Source organism: Lathamus discolor, chromosome 2 (genome assembly GCF_037157495.1).
Source record: "Lathamus discolor isolate bLatDis1 chromosome 2, bLatDis1.hap1, whole genome shotgun sequence".
Classification (NCBI taxonomy): domain Eukaryota; kingdom Metazoa; phylum Chordata; class Aves; order Psittaciformes; family Psittacidae; genus Lathamus; species Lathamus discolor.
The window spans coordinates 157,989,170-158,010,018 of record NC_088885.1 but is presented as its reverse complement, the minus strand read 5'-3'; the positions used below and the strand labels follow the sequence as shown (position 1 = coordinate 158,010,018).

Below are 20,849 nucleotides of genomic sequence, written 5' to 3'. Positions count from 1 at the left end.
GAGAATCAGTCCCTGGAATATTTTATTCTGCATGTAAGCCTCAATTCAGGGAGAGGAGAAATATAATTGACCTTCCATCAGGTAATTTTCTTCTTTCAGGTACCTGCATTGGACTCGCAACTGCTTTCCTTAAGCTGAATCCATTTTCCCCCTAAAGAACATATTTGCTATCAGCAGCAGAGGTTTCTGATAATGGGACTTACAGTTTTCACATTGGAATGTTTTGGAACAATTGGGTATTTCCTTTGTCCCTCACTGTAAACAGAATGTTGCTGTATCTGAGTTCATTATGCACCTGGTCCATTGCCTTCTGCCAGCGGAAAAAGATAGTCTTACTGTACCTGAAACAAACCTCAGAGCCTGCTGATACATAATGAATCTCTTCATATCTTTTATTCTGTTTGTCCTTCTATTATTATTTGTACCCTATTATTATTAGGAAAGTATCTCTCTGAGATTTAGTTCTTTGGACCACTGGTGTATTCTAATCATTGCTCTCCCCATATAGGTGCACATCCTTCTGCCCACAGCCTAAGATGTTCTGCCATGGACCATGCATCAATGCCTTTTGGGTGCTGGTGCAAAACATAGCCCCACAAAACATAGTCTTCATTCACATCGCTGCTCTTGCAGGTGTTTTATGGGTCAATAAAGTGCCTTGTGTTTCTGTAATCTAACTGCTAGGCTGCTTTATGATCCTTATGGTCAGTTGGAGGGTGGTGAGAATGAGCAACTTGTGGTGCATTAAATGGATGAACTCTGGGGCTGATGAGCAGAGGAGCCTCACCAGTAGCGTGTCTTTTAAGATGCTGTCTCTTTTTTTTGGAGACATAATCATTCCTGGAATGAGACAGACACATCTTTCTGCCTGCTAAATTAAACCATTGCTATAAAGGCGATGCGAGGCAGAGTGAAACATACGTTGAATGGCGAGGACAATGAAGGAAATAGAAAGAAATATAGTTAGGAATCACAAACTCTGTATTTGAAGTGTATTGCACTCTGTGCAGGATAAATATATTAATTCCCCTTGCACTTCACAGCTTGCCCTTATGTTCAGAAAGTTGCAGAGATGTCAGATTTAAAGAGGCAGATGAAGTATACGGGATAGAGCACTAGGTGGTAAGTAGGCTGCTGAGATCCATTTCTCTTCCCAGCACAATTCCTTTTAGTGAGCTCCATGCTTTTTAAGAATGAAGTGTGGTATGAAAACTAATAAAGCTACAGCAAAAAAATCCTAGTTACAAGCAAGCGTATTCTAAGGCTGTTTCCTGCCATATATTATCTTCAGGGTTTCCTCTTTTCCTGTCTCTTGCTCTCAAAAATCAGAAGAAAATAGTACTTGGCAAAGTGCCTCAAGGGAGCGTGTTCAGGAAGAGCCAGCGCTGTTATCAACTGCAACTTTGGCACTTCACTTTGTACTTTAAAGCATCTCTTCTACACCTAGATTCCCTGTCTCCATACTGCTGTACTTCAAATGCGTTCTAGGAGAGGAAGAGGAGGTGGAGAGAGAGGAGATATTTGTTGGAGTAGGTCTAGAGGAGGCCATGGGGATGCGAGGGCTGGAGCAGCTCTGCTCTGGAGCCAGGCTGAGAGAGCTGGGCTGGGGCAGCCTGGAGAAGAGAAGGCTCCTGAAGGGGAGACCTGAGAGCAGCTCCAGTGCCTGAAGGGGCTGCAGGGAACCTGGAGAGGGGCTTGGGACAAGGGCCTGTAGGGACAGGCCAAGGGGAATGGCTTGAACCTGCCCGAGGGGAGACTGAGATGAGCTCTTAGGCAGAAGCTCTTCCCTGTGAGGGTGCTGAGGCGCTGGCACAGGGTGCCCAGAGAAGCTGTGGCTGCCCCATCCCTGGCAGTGCTCAAGGCCAGGTTGGACACAGGGGCTTGGAGCAGCCTGCTCTAGTGGAAGGGGTCCCTGCCTGTGGCAGGGGCTGGAACTGGATGAACTTAAGGTCCTTTCCAACACAAACCGTTCTATGATTCTATTTAATCAGACACATCAGTCATTATGAGATTTATGGTGACATTTCCTTCATTTGTCATCAGACAAATGGGCAGAATGGGGTGTCAGTGTAACTTACGCAATCATAGAATAGTTTGGGTTGGAAAGGACCTGAAGATCATCTAGTTTCAATTTTCCTTTGACAACCTGCCTGCTTCTGAAACCCGTAGTACTTGATTCCTGCCATGGTTGAACACAAAGCCTTTGTGTTTGTGCACTGCTTCGATGCTTTCTGGATGTTTGTCTCTTGAGTCTTAAAGCTGAGCTTCTCGGAGATGATAAACCACCTGGTTTTGCACTTCAGACTGAAAGAATTGCTTGGTCGTTGTCTTTCTTGTTAGATTTCTTGCTAGTCTAAGGGTGGACATTATTCACTGCTTTATAAGACAGCCTGCTTGCTACACATTGACAATTTCAGTGGTGCAATCACTGCTAATGCCTTTTCTTTCTCACTTCAATCTCGATCAAGGAAACGGGTTTAGGTGCATTGCTTAATTTTAGTATACACATAGGAGTGTTTGTGCTTTAATACCCCTATAACTGGAAATACACAATATCAGCAAGCTGAGAGGTATCTCAAGTTGTTTGTCTTTGATTTCTTGCTCACTTCACAAAATAGCAAAGCACCTCACAGTCGTTTGAGTGAAATGGACTAATTTTTCCATTAAATTTGCCGGGTTTTAAGCAAAGTTGGGTTTTTAAAAAAAGAAAATACATTTTGTGGGGTGAAAATGCTTCATCTCAGAAATTTGTGTCGTTTACTCCTTTTTTGTACGTGTTTGATCTGTGTGCTCTTCCCAGCGTAAAGTTTGGTGGCAAGAAAACACATTAAACAGCAAAAGCGACGTTTAAATCAGAATAAAGCCTCAAAATCCCTACATCTCCATTCATCAAATCTTCTCATACTCCGAGGTACAAAGCGCTGGCTCTTTTATTAATGTTGGTTTCAGCGTAGTTTCTCAAGGAGAATGAAACCAATCGATCACTCATTCACATCAGTAAAGTGCCCTTCATCTTTACCTTTCACAATGCTATACCACGTATTTAAGGCATGTTAAGTGCTAAATCCAAGAGAGCAAGTGTGGGAAGGATAATAGGGTAAATTAATCTGTAGTTCAGTTACGTCCTGTGCATTTGTCACTTCCTTTCTACATACCTGTGTTTGCAGGACACACTCTTGCACACTCATGCATCCACATTCAATCATCAAGTCTGAATTGCTTCATTGGTCGGGATTGGTTCATACAGTGAGGGGGATGTATCGCTGTATCATTGGTAACATAGCAGCATGGCACAGTTAAAACAATATCCATCAATGACAGAAAGTGTGATGCAGTGGGAAGTGAAGCTCTTACCACACATGACCCTAAAACTGTATGGGATAGAGCCACTGGGATGGAGGTTAAAATAATAACAGTATCTTAAAATAAAATATAATAAAAATATAAATATATATATATAAACAGAAAAAATATTATGCAATATTATGAAATAACCAAATCTTAAGATAAAACAATAGATGGGACTGCTGTCTGCAGTGGCATGCAGAGCCTGTGCATGTCCCTGGCTCCTCCTCATAGCACTTGCCGCAGAGGGTTTTCTGGCTGGGAAGTTCCAAACCAGGGAGACATAGGTTTTCTTTTGCTTCTGATTCTGCTCTGAAATACAGGAGCTCATTTCTACAGGAGTACAAATTGTGAGAAAATGTATTAGCAGCCTTTCAGTATCTGAAGGGGGGCTATGGGGATGGTGGGGAGGGACTTTTCATCAAGGATTGTAGTGATAGGACAAGGGGTGATGGGTTCAAACTGAAACAGGGGAAGTTCAGGTTAGATATAAGGAAGAAGTTCTTTGCTGTGAGGGTGCTGAGGCACTGGCACAGGGTGCCCAGAGAAGTGGTGAATGCTCCATCCCTGGCAGTGTTCAAGACCAGGTTGGACAGAGCCTTGGGTGCTATGGTCTAGTGTGAGGTGTCCCTGCCTATGGCAGGGGGTTGGAACTGAATGATCTTAAGGTCCTTTCCGACCCAAACCATTCTATGATTCTATGAGAGACAGGTCTAATACAAGCTTCAGCAAAGAGCCACAGTAAATTACTAGAAGAATGATGCGGCAACACCTCTATGTAGGTTGTACATCGCTTCATTGCTTCCTGGTATTGTTACAGGCACCTTTGGCGATGCCGCTGAGAATTGCTGCAGGGATACATCCCGGTAACCTTTCCATGACAGATGTTAAGCCATGGTCCACTTTTTAATGCAGAAATGTGAAAGGCATGGCAGAATTAGAGAGCACAGGCACAGCAATCAAAATAGTCACAGTCTGATGCCATTTATCTTTGAGCGCTAAAAGGATTATTCAGTAATACCAGAAACGCCGGCAAATATGAAGAGCTCACTGAGGGCAGCTGAGGTCCTCAGGCTGGAAAGGGAGGAATGGGCTTGCCTTTTGCTGAAATCCAGTCCAGGAAGATGATCTCCTTCTGTACAACCTCAGTTGCAAGAACAGTTAAAGAGAAGTGAGCAGTTTATCAGCACCTGAAGAAAAAATACCCCGAAAATGCTATCATGATCAGTAGGCACCAGGATTCATCAATATGAAATGATGGTGAATTATTTTCTCTCTCTGATAAGCTAAGAGGCTTACTGGATAATGACAGAGAGGGAGGTGTGATGTAGTTCAGTGCTAGCAAGGCGTTTACAAAGGATTCAGGGGGCTCTTTTAAAGTGAAACTTGTACAATTCAAACCTACTTGGGAATAGTAGGGGTGGGAAGAGAGAAAAATAACTTGAGGTGAGTAATGGCGATGCCATTGTTAAGCTGCTTCCTGTGGGGTCCTGTTTTGAGTGCTGTCTGAGCTGTCAGTAATGACTTGACAGATGGGAGTCTGAGGTGATGTTGAACTAATCTGTAGGTGATGCGGGGTTAACAGGAGGTCTTATGTGCTGTCCTGGAGATAACCTTAGTTGAAAAGCCTAGGTTTTTGGTAGCAGGTCAATGCTGCTTGCAAAAACTGGTCAAATGCTGTAGGGGAGGAAGCATTCTCCTTATTTTAGCAATAGAATCATAGAATCATAGAATGGTTTGGGTTGGAGAGGACCTTAAGATCATCCAGTTCCAAGCCACTGCCATGGGCAGGGACACCTCACACTAGACCATGGCACCCAAGGCTCTGTCCAACCTGGCTTTGAACACTGCCAGGGATGGAGCATTCACCACTGCTTTGGGCACCCTGTGCCGGTGCCTCAGCACCCTCACAGTAAAGAACTTCTTATGTCTTCTTCCTCTTCATTTTTGATTATTTATAGCAAAGAGAAGGTGCTTGATAGGTATAGAAAATATCATGGAAAAATATGGCAGGGCTTGCATTTGTGTGACAAGATTTGTGAGGGCTGCTATTTGACGACTATTCATATGTGTTAATCCAGAACGGCTGAACTACGCAGCTATTAGCCTATAGCCATGCTCGTCTCTCAAGATGACACAGCACCCATGCCAGGTGGACTTGAAATACCTCCCCTTCTCCTTCCGCACAGCCTCAGAGCATCCCCTGGGCTCCTTATTGAAAAATAGCACCACATCTCCTAATACTTTCCAGTGACAGGCAAATTGGAAATCTATGATGCTTTTATTATAGAATATTGTGTGGCTGGAAACTTGGAAATAGCTGCCTGGTTTTCTCCTGACTTTTACTCCCTTGCATGATTTACACCTATGCAAAGGGGTTTGCTGACAGGTCAGAATTAGAGCTGTTCTTTCGCTCTGTTGTAAATGATGCCTCGACGTGCACAATCAGGTCCTAAAGAAGAATGGGGGAATACTGCATTGAGAGTTTCAGTTTGGAGCCAGAACAAGTAGCTGTAGTCTTTATTTGGTGACTGTAGCTATAAAGATGCTTTAGGGCTTGGTGAAATAACCTTTTCTCCTAGCTCATCTTTCTGCTTTGTTTGCATCTGCAATAATTACTTGTAGGTCAGAGATGCTCACTGTCTTTGTCACGCAGAAGCAGAGCCAGCAGTCTTAGAAGATGAGGTGTAGGGCTGTCTATGGGCAGTAAGTTATAGTGGTCTAATGAGGCGTATCCATCCTATAGATAAATGTTTGTTAATGCAAGTGTGGAAAACACCAGTCTGGATCATCCATTTCTGGAAATATCCTTAACTTTGCTGTAGGAATATCCTGGTTGTGTAAGAAACACCCAAAAGTGATGTGTTACTGCTGAAGGGGGGCATCTCTGCAGCACCTTTGGAAGTTCTCCTCTCTGCAGATGCTGATGGACCTCTGTTGGCTCTGCTCTGAAGTTAAGAAGCTTGATGATGTGGAGAAAAGGAAATAGGAGGCTCAGGAGCTACATACCCCTTGCTACTCCATAACTGTCCCTGTAGCCAATGCATGAAGTTTTATATACACGTATTTCTAGTTGTCTAAGGCCTATCATCAGCTCCCACAGACATCATTAGTCCTTGACAAAATCCAGCTTTGAGATAGGGAAGAGACTGGTGTGAACAATTTCATTTGCATGCTTGGTGCACCTTTCCTATTTATCTCTCCAACAGCAACAGAAGGTATGTAAATACAGATACTCAAACTATTTCTGCTTAAGCCACAGGTCATGCAGCTCAGTGCTTTACTGCTCATACTACAGTTTGTACCTCTTGTACAGGAAAACTGCAGTTAGCATTGCAGCAGCTGTGAAGAGGACAAGTACAGTTTAATTTATGCTGAGCCACATGGCTTAACTGTGGCCAAACCTACTTGACCATCAGGCTCTTAAATGCACAAAACTCCATTGCTATGCAGTTGCACTGTGCTGAAGGAGATCTAATGATGTTTAAGCCAGTACACTAAAGGTATTTTTGATCTGTACCTGAAAAACTTATTGTTGATACTATATTAGGGATAAGCAAAATAAGCCACATCCTGTATTACAGATGCAAATGCCTTTTCCTGCTAGAAGTAGGAAACAAAGTTCTTTGGGATTATGGTGACTGGCAGCAGGCACAGGGAGACAGAGAGGAGCCTTTCCCTTGTCGGTCTTTGCGGTAGCATTTGGGTTGTGATTATTTTGTGTTGACTTGGTCATTCATCAAGTGTCTCAAAGACGCGGCACAAACAGTAGTTAAGCTCCTTCATTGTGTCCCTGCGGAGGAGGGAAGCAGCCGTCATCGCATCTGCCTCTTTGCTGTGCTCGTTTGAGAACTGGATAAATAAATTAGAGATATGATGGCTCAGAAGAACAAACTCTAAGCAGCTGTGTGCTGGGGATTATGGATGCGATGGACCGTGCTTCCCTGGCAAAGAAAACACCCGCCATAGGAAACTCGTAGGCAGCAGCGTGGTACCTCTTGTATTATTTAGTGTATTGTCTTTGCAATCTCTGTGCATACAGCAATGCACAGCAAGGGATGTTATTCTTCCTAGGAGATGCCCTTTTTGGTTGTACTCTTAGAATGCTTCTTTTCAGAGAGTGCTGTAGTCTGTGTATTTTAGGTACTTGGTATCTCCACAGACTGAGTATTGATTAAAGCGTGGAGGGGTTTTTCAGAACCAAATTATATTCATCAGAGACATCCCTTTAATTAACTTTCACACTTCCATGGGGTGAGGAATATAAAGAAAGCCAATATAATGATAATGATAATAATAATAATAATAATAATAATAATAATAATAATAATGAAATATCTTGTTACCATTACATATTAAAATACAATGCTGCGGAGAGTGGAGTTTCAAGGCTGCTTTGTAATTACGATCTTAATAGCATTTAATGTAAATTAAATATAATCACTGTCTGATTCCTGAGCATATCTCTGAGGCTGAAGAATAAGAAGTTAATTGTGCTGACAACATAGCGGGAAGTGCCAAAAGCAGGCACCAGCATGTTGGTTAAAGTGCATTTTGAATTGAAGGCAGCACTTTTGTTCCTTGCACTCCTGCTCCCAGGTATTGTGCAGCATCTCAGTGCAGAGTTTGTGCACAGCGTGGATTTATTGGGTAAGATATCTCACATAAAACTTGCATTTGAATGCAAATGAAGGAGCCTTTATTGAACTTTGGAGATTGGGAAGGATCAGATGCATGAGATTAACAAACCATTTGACTTTGGGGATGGGGAATTGCTGGTCTGTGAACGCCTGACTTGTTCTGTGGGCAGATGATTTAATGAGGTCTGCAAAGTGTCTGGACATCAGCTCCAGTGTCTTGCATTTCATTAAGAGAATTAGTTGTGGATGTCTCCATTTTGAAACTGCTGCTCGTGGAATTCATGCAGTTGTTGGCAAGATTCGGTTGAATTAAAGATTAGGGATCAGGCTAACTCCTCAAGGCAGGTGATGTGACAGCGTTCAAATCCCAGCTCCCATTCATATGATGACAATGTGGAATATCTGTGGTAGATACAACCTCTTCCACCTCAAATTAGAAGTGATGTAATTAGTCAGCTGGTGCAGTGGGCCCTGGGATCATAAATAAATGAAATGCATTTTGATGGATGAACACAGAAATGGTATCTTAATTTAACTCAGGCAGAGCTGAGAATGGGAGTCATGGGATCCAGTCTTGTCTTCATATGAGATGATTCCTCTGTATGGTGCCAAAGGAGTCCATGCCTCCTGTGTGTTTGTTCAACCCTTAGGATACATCTGAATTACTGCTCTACAGCTTAGAGATGTTATCTTCATGCTACACTAAGCTTTCACTTGTATACCTGATAGGTACAATGCATAAAATTAAGTGTATTTTCATCCTAGGCAGCTTTTCCATCTGAGCTGTCTGCACAGAGATCTCGCTTAAGTGGAGAAAACCCTGCCAGAACTGGCTATGGGGGTGAATATTCCAGTTTGTTGGTGCTTGTGTCCATCTTCCCTGACTCTATGGAAATGACAGTCAGTGGAATGCTTGTTGAGGGGGTCTCAATGTATTTGTTGTTAAGGTTGTGTTTGGTAAAGACTCTTTGGGGGCTGGCCTTGTTCCTCAAAGGAGGTGCTAAAAAGGTTGACATAAGCCTTGAAAGAGCTGGTGTTGATCAGTACTGAAGCAGGAAGGAGCTGGAAAGCCAGGACAAGGCATGGATCTTCAGGACAGAGGGACCATAGTCATTTTAACACTTTTTAATCAGAGAACTCTGATTCACTCCACATCCCACCCACCCTGATAAAGGAGCACTGACAAACGAGTCTTTGCAATGCAACCATGGCTCAAATGTGGCCTCTGAGGGAGAAAAAGGTCATTTTCCCCAGGTCTTACTTGAGTCTTTGCATAGTTTTTGACCAAAGCATTATGGAAAACCAACCCTTTCTGACTAGAAAGATGTGAAGTGCTCCTTGGGGAAATTGAGAGGCTGAAAATGCCCTTTTGGCCTTATAAAGCTTGAGAACGACTGGATTGAGCTAATTAATATTTTTGGGTAGCATTTATGTCTCTTTCCCCTACTTTGTATAGTCCAGAAAAGCACAGCCAGCAAACAGTGCTTGGAAGAAATAACGGCAGTGGCATTTGGGGTGAAAGGAGAGGGGTAAACATGGCTGGAGAGGGGACTGGTTTGGCTCCCTGCCTGCCTGTTCCAGTGCTCGTAAAGCAATACTTCACGTTCACAGTGCTTTCCTGGAGATACTATGTTATTAGCAGGTAGATGATCATGGTAAGTAAGTTTATCCTGCTCAATTTCTGTCTCTTCAAATGCCGAGTACAACTTTTTCCTGAGCAAACCCTCAGGTAACTCCTCAGTCCCATCTCTTTTTGGTACTTAACAATTTTAGTTGTGATGCCATCCATCTGTGATGTCTTTGTTACCTGCCCACCCCCTGTTTTCACCTTATCATTCCCCATTGACTATTTAGCTATTGTCTTTGTGGTTATCAGAGTAAGAACGTTTTGGGCAGCTCCTTGTTGGTGTTTCCTACAGCCTTCTGGCTGCCATTGCTGGTCCTGGGCTCATGTAGTCCCAGTGTGGCTCCATGTGCTGTGTGTTGTGTTGTCTCAATTGCTCTGCAGCGTGATACAGTTCTGTGAGTGTCTCATTACGCAATTAATCTCAATTGCATTTCCCATCATCTCTTCTCTCCTGCAGGCATGCAACCCAGCAGGAGACTAATAAAACCATCACGACTAGCACCAAAGCCATCAAGCAGCTGTCTGAGGCTGTCAGAGGCTCATCCAGGGTATGTGTCATTCAGGATGCTGTTGGGAGAGAGTGCTGGGTCTTATGGAGGGAGGATTAATGAAGAAAGAAGTGTTAATGGGTGGTGGTGGGTGCTTTAAAGCTGAGCTCCATGTGTGTGGTTTAGTGGGTGGTGTCCCTGCCCATGGCAGGGGGTTGGAACTGGATGATCTTAAGGTCCTTTCCAACCCAAACCATTCTATGATTCTGTGTCTTGTTATAACTGCCTTTTCTGTTACACAATAAGCATAGCTTGCATTTATAAATGACCAGTGGGAAAACAGATGCAGAAACCATTTCTTCCCCCAAAACTTGGTTATGCGGGATGGGAAATAAAGAACTCAGCGACAAAGCCTTGACTTAACTCCCATCCATCTCAGGGTCCCACTCAGTTTGCGTGAAAGCACTACAGAAATCATCTGGCTCAACGTGAGCTTGTCAGTTGTGCAGTGGGTGCGGATGAGTTTGGAATTGTATTGAAGTGTCCAGAAAGGCTAAAGCAGTGGAATGCATCTAGATACAGCATTGATTCAATGCCATATGCTAGTGCAAAGGCAATGATAGGTGTAGATGATTACAGGCTGTGACCAGATTAGAGCAGAACATCGGATTACAACTTGCCCCACAGCAACCACTATGTATTGTACAAGCAGAATGGTCTTCTGCTATCAGTAGGTTCAACTCATGTGAACATCATTGCCACTGGGGTATGAATGATCCCCATCCGATGGTCCCCAATGCAGTGACTTTGCAAACGGAAGGCTTCTGACCTTGTATATAAAAAGCTGTATAAAGGTGTGTGTTCCTGCTGACTTTGTCCTGTGGTATGGATGACGGGGAAGAACAGAAACATACTTTGGGGCAAACTCCAGCTGGTGTGTGAGTTGAGAAGTTTCACCCTTATAGCAGGTTATTCAGCAGCTGAAATGAGAACAAGGATAACTCTTTTCTACTTGATTTGGCCTAGCAGTTTTCTCTTACGTTCTTGATTCCTGCATCCATGTAGTTTCTGTGTTGGGAATTGAATTGATGTTTTATCCTCACTTGCTTCCTGCCATTTCCCAAAGTCCTGTGTTACTTCAACTCCGTTCTTATGGCCCTTCCACCTAGAGAGAACACTGCTCTTAAAACACTCCTTTTCTCCATCCAAGTGAGTTTTTATAGTCTGGATTTATGGCCCTTGCCAAGAGGCATATGGGATAAGGACTGAAGAGCTGGCTCACCCCAGGCTACATTTGTAACCTGGGAAGGACCATGTGCAATTCAGCCTGCCTAAAGAAATGAATGGGTGATGGATGGAGATGGAACCTCAGAATGACTGTTCTCCAAATGTAGACATCAGCCTTATGCAGGCATCAACCTTAATACTTGGACCATTTTTTACATGTTGCTGGGTAACTGATGGACTATAAGGACTTGTTTTTGCATATCCTGAGAATAATTTCACCAGAGCTTGTTAAAACAGAAGATGCTTTCTTAGAGATAGGAGGTTTGGGACTTTTTTGTGCTGCTCTCCTGGCTCCATTTTGTGACATAAATTGGGTCCAAAGGGTAATTAAGCAAGGTCACATTAAACCCAATTATAGTGCTGTACAAGAATGTCATTATTTACCCATGAAGCACATGGGAATGCTCAGCAGAACAGCTTTTATTGTCATGAGGAGAAAAATGGCTAAGTTAAAGGGAGACTATTTAAGAGCTGAAAGAAATAGACACACAAACAGCTTTAGGAACATGAAAGATAAACTTGCCGCTCTCTGTTGCCATCACATAATAACTTTTTCTTCTCCCTGGCCAATTAATTTAACACATTATATTTCTTAAACTCCTATTTTCTGTGCTGTTTAAGTAATTAAACCTACAAATTCAGGTATGAAGCCTGTAGCCCTCATCTCTTATATAGAATAAGTAGTTCTGGTGAGGATTGGCTGCTGGGCTCTGAGTCCCTTTTGGGGACCTGGGTACCATTGCAGCTTTCCTCCCATCAAATTTCTCATACCATGAAAAGCCTTTCGTTAATTAATTCTCTTCATCAGGGACTGTAGTGATAGGACAAGGGGTGATGGGTTCAAAGTGAAGCAGGGGAAGTTCAGGTTGGAGATAAGGAAGAAGTTCTTTACTGAGAGGGTGCTGAGGCGCTGGCACAGGGTGCCCAGCAAGTGGTGAATGCTTCATCCCTGGCAGTGTTCAAGGTTAGGTTGGACAGAGCCTTGGGTGCGATGGTTTATTGTGAGGTGTCCCTGCCCGTGGCAGGGGGTTGGAACTGGATGAGCTCAGGGTCCTATCCAACCCCAACCATTCTATGTTTCTATGGTTCTAATTTAGAGCTTTAAAGTCATTCGGTTCCAATCCATTTCTCTGTGTAGTACTTCCTTGCACACGTGGACAAAGAGTGGTTCTTTTTTCTTTTCTCGTCATTTTCCACCAGTAATGCACTGCAAAGAAGGTGCATAGTGGGCATTCCACCGACTTCCCTTGAAGCTCCAAATACTGCTGGGGATATTTGAGGCATGATGCCCAACTGAGCAAATTGGTAGCATTTCAGGAGTAAAGATACTGGTGTAAGTGGATCAGTGTGGTACAAGGCAGGAGGCTGATGTGAAATAGCACATGGCTCTTTTAGGGCTTCTTTCACGCTAACCTCAAAGGACTGAAATAAAAAGGCCTATCTGGAATTCCTGGGTTTTGTAGGATAAGTGCTGGACCATTAGATCAGCTCTCCAGGGTGTCAATCTTATCTTAGGTTCCATCGTACACAGGGGAAGTTTAAATTGGATATAAGGAGGAAATTCTTTCCTGTTAGGGTGGTGAGGCACTGGAATGGGTTGCCCAGGGAGGTTGTGAGTGCTCCATCCCTGGCAGTGTTCAAGGCCAGGTTGGATGAAGCCTTGTGTGGGATGGTTTAGTGTGAGGTGTCCCTGTCCATGGCAGGGGGGTTGGAACTAGATGATCTTGAGGTCCTTTCCAACCCTAACTATTCTATGATTCTATGATTCTATGTGTAACAAACATAAGCTTTATAGACCTTTGTCTGTAGAATGGGGACGATGATACTTGTTCTAAAACTGGTTTTAAATCTTCGGATGAAGAACTGAAGACTGGGATATCCCTCTGTGTATGGAAATACCACCATTAAATATTAAGGATGTTTATCCCGTCCTTTATAACATTTACTTTTGTATCCTTAAGCAGTTGTCTGAAACTGCTTAAATGGCTGTAAAGTGAACATTTCTGCTTAGTAGCTTTAGAGTAGATTTGGTTTTGTTTGCTACTTGGTTTTTAAGGTGGTGCCCCACTTCCTCATTTCGCTGTGTAAAACTTGGGCACATGAGCTCCTGCACACCTGAAGTAGTTCCAGGAGGGCAGAAGAGGGTAGAAGAAAGTAGTATATAGAATAGAATAATTCCAAGAGAGTTTCCATTGCCCAGCACTGTTTGGTTTTGGTCACTCCATTGGAGAGCAGTGATTCTGCAGCATGTTGGACAATTACATCAGTCTAGACTGGGGTATTCCTTGCGTTTAAAGCATAGATCTGTATTCTGCTGGGACAAGCTCCAGGCACAAAGAGCTTTCCTTGTTTTTCCTTGTTTTGGAAAACACAGAGGTAAGTGGATTTCTGACTATCAGGCACAAGTCAAGACAGAAGGAATGTTGTTGTGGCTGATGGACCTCTCAATTTCAGTAAATCACCCATTGCCACCAGATGAGGTGATGAACTACCTCATGGTCTTCATCAGGGACTGTAGTGATAGGATAAGGGGTGATGGGTTCAAACTGAAACAGGGGAAGTTCAGGTTAGATATAAGGAAGAAGTTCTTTACTGGGAGCGTGGTGAGGCACTGGTACAGGGTGCCCAAAGAAGCTGTGAATGCTCCATCCCTGGCAGTGTTCAAGGCCAGGTTGGACAGAGCCCTGGGTGCCACGGTCTAGTGTGAGGTGTCCCTGCTCATGGCAGGGGGTTGGAACTGGATGATCTTAAGGTCCTTTCCAACCCAAACCATTCTGTGATTCTATGATTCTATGGGCTATCATCCAACTAAAGGACTTTTTATAGGAGTATTGTTTGGGTTACCATCTCCTGAAGATAATCTGAGGCTGGATTCTAGTAAGTAGAAGCAGGATACCATGGTATAACCATTCTGTTCTTTTGATGGCAGTATGGTATTCACTTTTGTTTCACAATCTTTAAGAACTGGTATTGGAGTGGGACCCTCTCATACAGTAAGCAGAACAGCAAAATGTCCCACTATCTATCTCTGGCACAGGAGGTGTTCAGTTCAGATATCAAGACCACACAGAAGTCATGACTTAGGTGCTGTCTTGAATATCCAAAGCATCCTGTGCTCCTTTCCTAAAATAAAACCTTGCAGCACCTTGGCAATCCCAGTGAAGTTGAATTATTTAGAGTACTGTGTGTGCCCACCCTGTTTATTTGATGTCTCCATCCAGGACTCCTTCCCATGGTCACAGACAGTTTTCTACGTGATAGATCTCTACAGACCTACTAACCAAGCTTCTGTTTTCCCCTAACAGCAAGAGCAACTTCAGCTGGACAGGCTGAAGAACCAGCTGTCAGATGCCATCCAGAGATACGGAGCTGTGCAGAAGGTGAGGATGTCCCCACTGTTCTGTATTTGAGTTTGGGAACATGCTAAGTTACAGCTACAGCCACAGCTACAGGTTGGGCAGAGAAGAGATTCAGAGCGGCCCTGCGGAGAAGGACTTGGGGGTGCTGGTCGATGAGAAAATGAACATGAGCCGGCTGCAGTGTGCACTCGCAGCCCAGAAAGCAACCGTATCCTGGGCTGCATCAAAAGGAGCGTGACCAGCAGGTCGAAAGAGGTGATCCTGCCCCTCTGCTCTGCTCTTGTGAGACCTCACCTGGAGCATTGTGTGCAGTTCTGGTGTCCTCAACATAAAAAGGACATGGAACTGCTGGAACAAGTCCAGAGGAGGCCACGAGGATGATCAGGGGACTGGAGCACCTCCCGTATGAAGACAGGCAGAGGAAGTTGGGGCTGTTCAGCCTGGAGAAGAGAAGGCTGCGTGGGGACCTAATAGCAGCCTTCCAGTGTCTGAAGGGGGCCTGTAGGGATGCTGGGGAGGGACTCTTTGTCAGGGACTGTAGTGACAGGACAAGGGGTAACGGGTTCAAACTTAAACGGGGGAAGTTCAGGTTAGATAGAAGTTCTTTCCTGTGAGGGTGGTGAGGCACTGGAATGGGTTGACCAAGGAAGCTGTGAATGCTGCATCCCTGGCAGTGTTCACGGTCAGGTTGGACAGAGCCTTGGATGAGATGCTTTAGTGTGAGGTGTCCCTGCCCATGGCCGGGGGGGTTGGAACTGGATGATCTTAAGGTCCTTTCCAACCCAAACCATTCTACGATTCTGTGATTCTAAGTGTGAGCGAGCATGGCGAGTGTGGAGCATATCCAAAGAGCTGCTCACGTGTAGTTTCGTTCCTTTATTCTTAGTTTATCAGTCAAGCAAAATGTTGTTGCATTGGAGTATGCACACACAGAGCAATTCAGCATCAATGGAAAGGGAAAACTGTGCTTTTGGCAGCTCTATATGTGGTCGAATCTTCAGTGGTTCGCCTGGCTTAGCCATGACATTGTTTTGGTGTGTCTCCGCTTCCAGAATGTTGTGGTTTAAACCCTGTCAGCAAGTCAGCCATGCAGTCTACTCCCCCCCACTCCCCCTGCTCCTCTTCTTCTCCCAGCTCCCGGAGGGATGGGAAGGAGAATTGAAAGAATGTAGCTCCCACAGGCTAAGAACAGTTTAATAACTAAGGTATAACACAAACCACTGCTGCTACCACCAATGATAATAATAATGATAAAGGAAATAACAAGGGAAGAGAATACGACCACTCACCACCCACCGACCGATACCTTGCCGCCACCCAGCAGTGATCTAGCCCTTCCAAGTAACTGCCCCCAGTTCTACATCCTGGGCATGACGTGCTGTGGTATGGAATACCTCTTTGGTCAGTTTGGGTCAGGTGTCCTGTCTCTGCTTCCTCCCAGCTTCCCCTCCTCCCTGGCAGAGCATGAGGCTCACAAAGTCCTTGGTCAGACTAAAACATTTGGGCAGTAACTAAAACCATCGGTGTTACCAGCGCTGTTCCCAGGCTGAAAGTCAAAACCACGGCACTGCACCAGCTACTAAGAAGGAGAAAAATGACTGCTGCTGCTGAACCCAGGATAGAAGGGGAAGGAGAAATGCTTGTACAGTGCCCCTTTCCCCTTCTCTGCTCATAGAAAATGTGTAGGCAACATTGCTGTTCTAAGTGTTAACCGACCTTCTGGCTCTGCTGTGTTACACAGCTTTGGCAGAAGATTTCAGAAGGCATCTTGTGGTTTGAACCTGTCACCAAGATCAAGCTGTTTAATAAAACAAACAAAACCCGAATTCCAGCTCCTTCATTTGGTTCTTGCTCTCCCACTTTTCCCTCAGGAGGCTCTGCTGATGAGCAGATTTGCTTTGCTTTTAAACACTGGAGTAGCGATTTCAATCTAGCATCCTCAAACTGCTTCTCCCCCTTGCAGTAACAAGGTCTAGATATATGGATTAATCAAATCACAAGCTGAACAAACTCTGGTCGCTTTCTTATACTGCTTTAGTGAGTTTGACCCATGGCTGCAACACATAGGAAGAACATTGTAATTATAATAGGTGTAATGAAATTAGGCTGGCAACGTGCACTTAACAATGCGTCTCTATTAGAAACACTCTACTGATTGATTTCCCCAAACTTGCTGCCTATGGTTTAGAAATAAAAAAATAACTCAATAAAAGCAGAGAAAATTGCACTTCAACAGCATGTACATCATGTAATAGCATTGCATTATCTCTGATACTATCTGGTATTGTTAATTATTGCTCTGTCCTATTCAGAACGCTAAGAGTGAGGTCTTGAAATGAAATTACTTTATCCCTTAAATGGGGAGATGGAAGGATTCAGGTAAAGGGCTCCACCTCCATATACACACACCTTTATGATGCTTTCATTTCATACTGAAGAGTGAAATCCATCTCGACTGCACATGGAGGTGATGGGGTTTCTTTCTAAACACTGTCATCAATTCACAAGTGCCGAAATTAGCCACTGCAGTTTGTCAGTGCCTGGTTACGTCAGGAAACCAATCTGAGTGGTAAATTAATGCTTATCCCCGTCCTAGCTGTCATTTCTTAAATGCAGGTTTCAGTTTGGATAACCTTGTCATGCTGGAAGCTTTGAAGACTTTGAATACCTGCAAGATCAAACTTTTCAGTGCAGTTGTGCTCCCTGTCTGAATAGGAAGGTTTTTCTCTATGTCCTGTCCTTTAAGAAGCAGAAGAAATAGCTTCATATGATTTCAGGCTCAGAAAGTTGGGGCCGTTCAGCCTGGAGAAGAGAAGGCTGCATGGAGACCTCATAGGAGCTTCCAGTGTCTGAAGGGAGCCTATAGGGTTGCTGGGGAGGGACTCTTCGTCAGGGACTGTAGTGACAGGACAAGGAGTAACGGGTTCAAACTGAAATAGGGGAAGTTCAGATTGGATATAAGGAAGAAGTTCTTTACTGTGAGGGTGCTGAGGCCCTGGAATGGGTTGCCCAAGGAAGTTATGAATGCTTCATCCCTGGTGGTGTTCAAGGCCAGGCTTGACAGAGCCCTGGGTGACATGGTTTAGTGTGAGGTGTCCCTGTCCGTGGCATGGGGTTGGAACTGGATGATCTTAAGGTCCTTTCCAACCCTAACTATTCTGTGATTCTGTCATTTCTTCGCTGAATATTAGGACTCTTTTCTCAGCCCTTTTCCCTCTTTTTTTTTTTTTCCCCATTTTTACAGAAAATAGCAGAGAAATCCAAAGCTTTGCTTCCTACTGGGCAGAGAAGCACCAAACAGGTAAGTTGCTCTGTATCTCTGTGTTTGACAGTAAGTGCATTGCTAAAACCTGGCTGTTTTCTAACCCCACTAATGATGCTGAAGAACATGGAGCTCTGTCATACCTACATTGAAGCCAGTAAGGTGGTTTTCAAACAGTGCTTTTCCATTTTTGGAGGTGGAAGATACAGGACCCAGGAAAGAAAGTCATATATAAGCCCTGCCTAATTATTCTCTGCTTCTCTGTTCTCTTGGGGCTGTTTTTCCATTCTTGGTGGGAGTTTTGAATACTCTGAGATACGTAAGAGCAGTCCTGTACCTCCTTGGCCTGGGATCTGGGCTCATAGGCCAAGTGAAATCATCCCCCAAGAGCAAGGAAGGTAGAAGGAAGTGAGAGGAGGTTTTATCAAGCCTCTGTTCTCAGTTTTAAAAGGGATCATCTATTCTAGATAGATTTATATCATCTCTTCTGTGTTCTTCAGCTATATTACACTTTGATTAACTATTAAATACAGATAAAAATAGATGTTTTTTCCTCTTTTTGCCCATATTAGGACCTCTGCCAATGAATAAATACTATGTATAATCAGAGTGTATATGCTATAGTGTTGTGCATATAGGTTCATATATACATACTTGTGTATGTAGTATATATAAAATCCAAATGTATGTCTGCCTGTGCACGTATGATTAAGAGTTTAAAGATATATGCATATATATGCATATGTGTGGAGTCTTACACAACTGGTAATGCAAAGTACTATATATATATATATATTTGTGTGTATAAGAAATCCCCACAAATTTCTGTGACAGCTTTGATGCCATGAGATCACTTAGCTGCAGTATGAGTGGAACTGTCGAATTTCAGTGATGATTTCTCATATACTTGATATTCTTGTCTTTTAAGGGGCAGTCAGCAGATTTTCTGCCTTTCTAATCCGTTTTCATTCCCTACCTTGTGTTATCTGTCTTTCTCTTTCCTCCTTTATGTGCATATAAGAGATTGTTGTTCTTTGTAACATTAATGTTTCTCTGTAAAGAAGGGTGGAATGATGCCGCTGAAGACCCTTCTATTAGGGCAAGTCAATGGACCAAAGCTTTATAATAGGTTTCAAGCAATTACAATTCTGCATTAGACCTTCTTGTCATGTAGCTGGTTTTAGGTGGTAGTGCCACTGAAAGGCCGAAGGGCTGATATATTCCTTTACCCTTATTTGGAGTTCCTACCAGTATCTCTGGAGTGATTGTACACAGATGTTGTTATCCAGCTTTGCATGTATAGAAATGTTCCAACTTAGTTTTGCCCAGCAACTGATGATATGTATTGAACATGGGTATTGCGCATGGTTACATATAGCATGGTCTTGAGTGGTGGTCAAATCCACTGGACGTCAAACAGTTATTGGTAGCTCAGAGATAAGGGGGTTTATTTTGCGTAAATTAGCTGTGATTTGGGTTTTTTGCTCTCTATATTAAATCACTTCTTGTGCTTTTAACCAACTTTATTAGACTGCTGTTGGTGGAGTAGATTGCAGAGATGAGAACATCTCTGGTCTTGCCTGGACTATACCACATGGTAGCATGGCTGTAGCTGTTCCATATGGTGTGGGATACTGATGGCCATTAATCAGTGCAAACAGGATGCATAGCTGTTGTGCATCCCTGCACCTGGAGTAAGCCTGAATGCATTTAACTATTTTGGTATATTGAAAATGGTTGATGATTGCGAAAACAACCTTCCCTGGAAAGTGATCAGGGTTTTAAGAGGGGGGGAAACCAAGCTGTTGGACAAAAATACTTGAATCTTGGAGGCAAGTAATGGTGGACTTGAAAGTAAAGGGATGCTGGAGGAAGAACGAGACAGAGACAAACCCTTTTGCCTTAAAAAGGGTAAGAATCCAGGCGTTAGGAGACTGTAGCAGTAGAAATTTAGTGGAGGTCAGGCAGCATCAGCAGAAACTGTTAAATTGGATCAGCTGCACGTTGTTTCTCCTTGTAGCTGCCACTCGCCAGTGAATGCTGGTGATTGGTTTCAGTGCATTATGTAAAAGAAGGGGTTGTAGTATGCCTTGCTGAGATGCTTATGACTCAGAAATAGGCTTGATCACACCCAAGAGCACATGCTTTTCATGCAGTGACACATGCTTGGGCTGGGATCGCATAAGGTTTCATCCACACTGCTTGGAAAGGATGAAAGTTAATCCACATCTGTTTCAGCCTTCCTGTGTGTTTGCAGCTTCACACGTCTTCTTCCTGCAAGTATAAAGGGAGAGAACGTATAAAACCTGCTGAAGGGAATGCAGTGCTGTGACTGCTTTTCACTTAATATCTATCCAGCTGCAGATTGGTCAGGACATGCAAAATTATAGCTCCCCCAGCAACTCTAACCTGACCACTGTGTGCATGTGTTAAGGTGTTAACACGCTATATATTACATTTGCATTACCCTATACTGTAATGTAAAATGCTACATATGTTCAGTGGACTTGATAGCTGGGTCTTGTGAGACTGCGTAGTGAACTTTTGGATGTGGTGCAGATCCAGTCTGCACCATGCAGGGCTTTCTTTTATTTATATGCAATATATTTATATATAATATATAGAATAATATATAATAATATATCTATATAAATATATAGATATTCATTAATATATACTATAGCAAATGGTAAGAGGTTTGAAGAATGCCAGGTTTTCTACAGGCATGTTCCTATAGTTCTGTTCTTCCATTGGTGGGTGGGGGATGTAAAATGTTTGGTAACACAAACGCTAATAATTTCTCTTTAGGGAGTAATTGATTTCCTAGACCCGCATAACAGG

General features: G+C 43.5%; 1 protein-coding gene across 10 annotated transcripts in view; it reads left to right on the top strand.

Annotated features, from left to right (window-relative positions):
- The window catches only part of TSNARE1 (t-SNARE domain containing 1), a 523,183-nt gene that overhangs the window by 220,453 nt on the left and 281,881 nt on the right, over positions 1-20,849 (top strand). For all 10 annotated transcript variants that reach the window (XR_010610302.1, XM_065669042.1, XM_065669048.1 and 7 more), the window contains 3 exons: positions 10,070-10,160; positions 14,693-14,767; positions 17,991-18,047. Coding sequence is in view for 9 of the 10 variants with exons in the window: in XM_065669042.1 (XP_065525114.1) it covers positions 10,070-10,160; positions 14,693-14,767; positions 17,991-18,047 (223 nt within the window). In the remaining variant the exon portion in view is untranslated. The remainder of the gene's footprint in view (positions 1-10,069; positions 10,161-14,692; positions 14,768-17,990; positions 18,048-20,849) is intronic.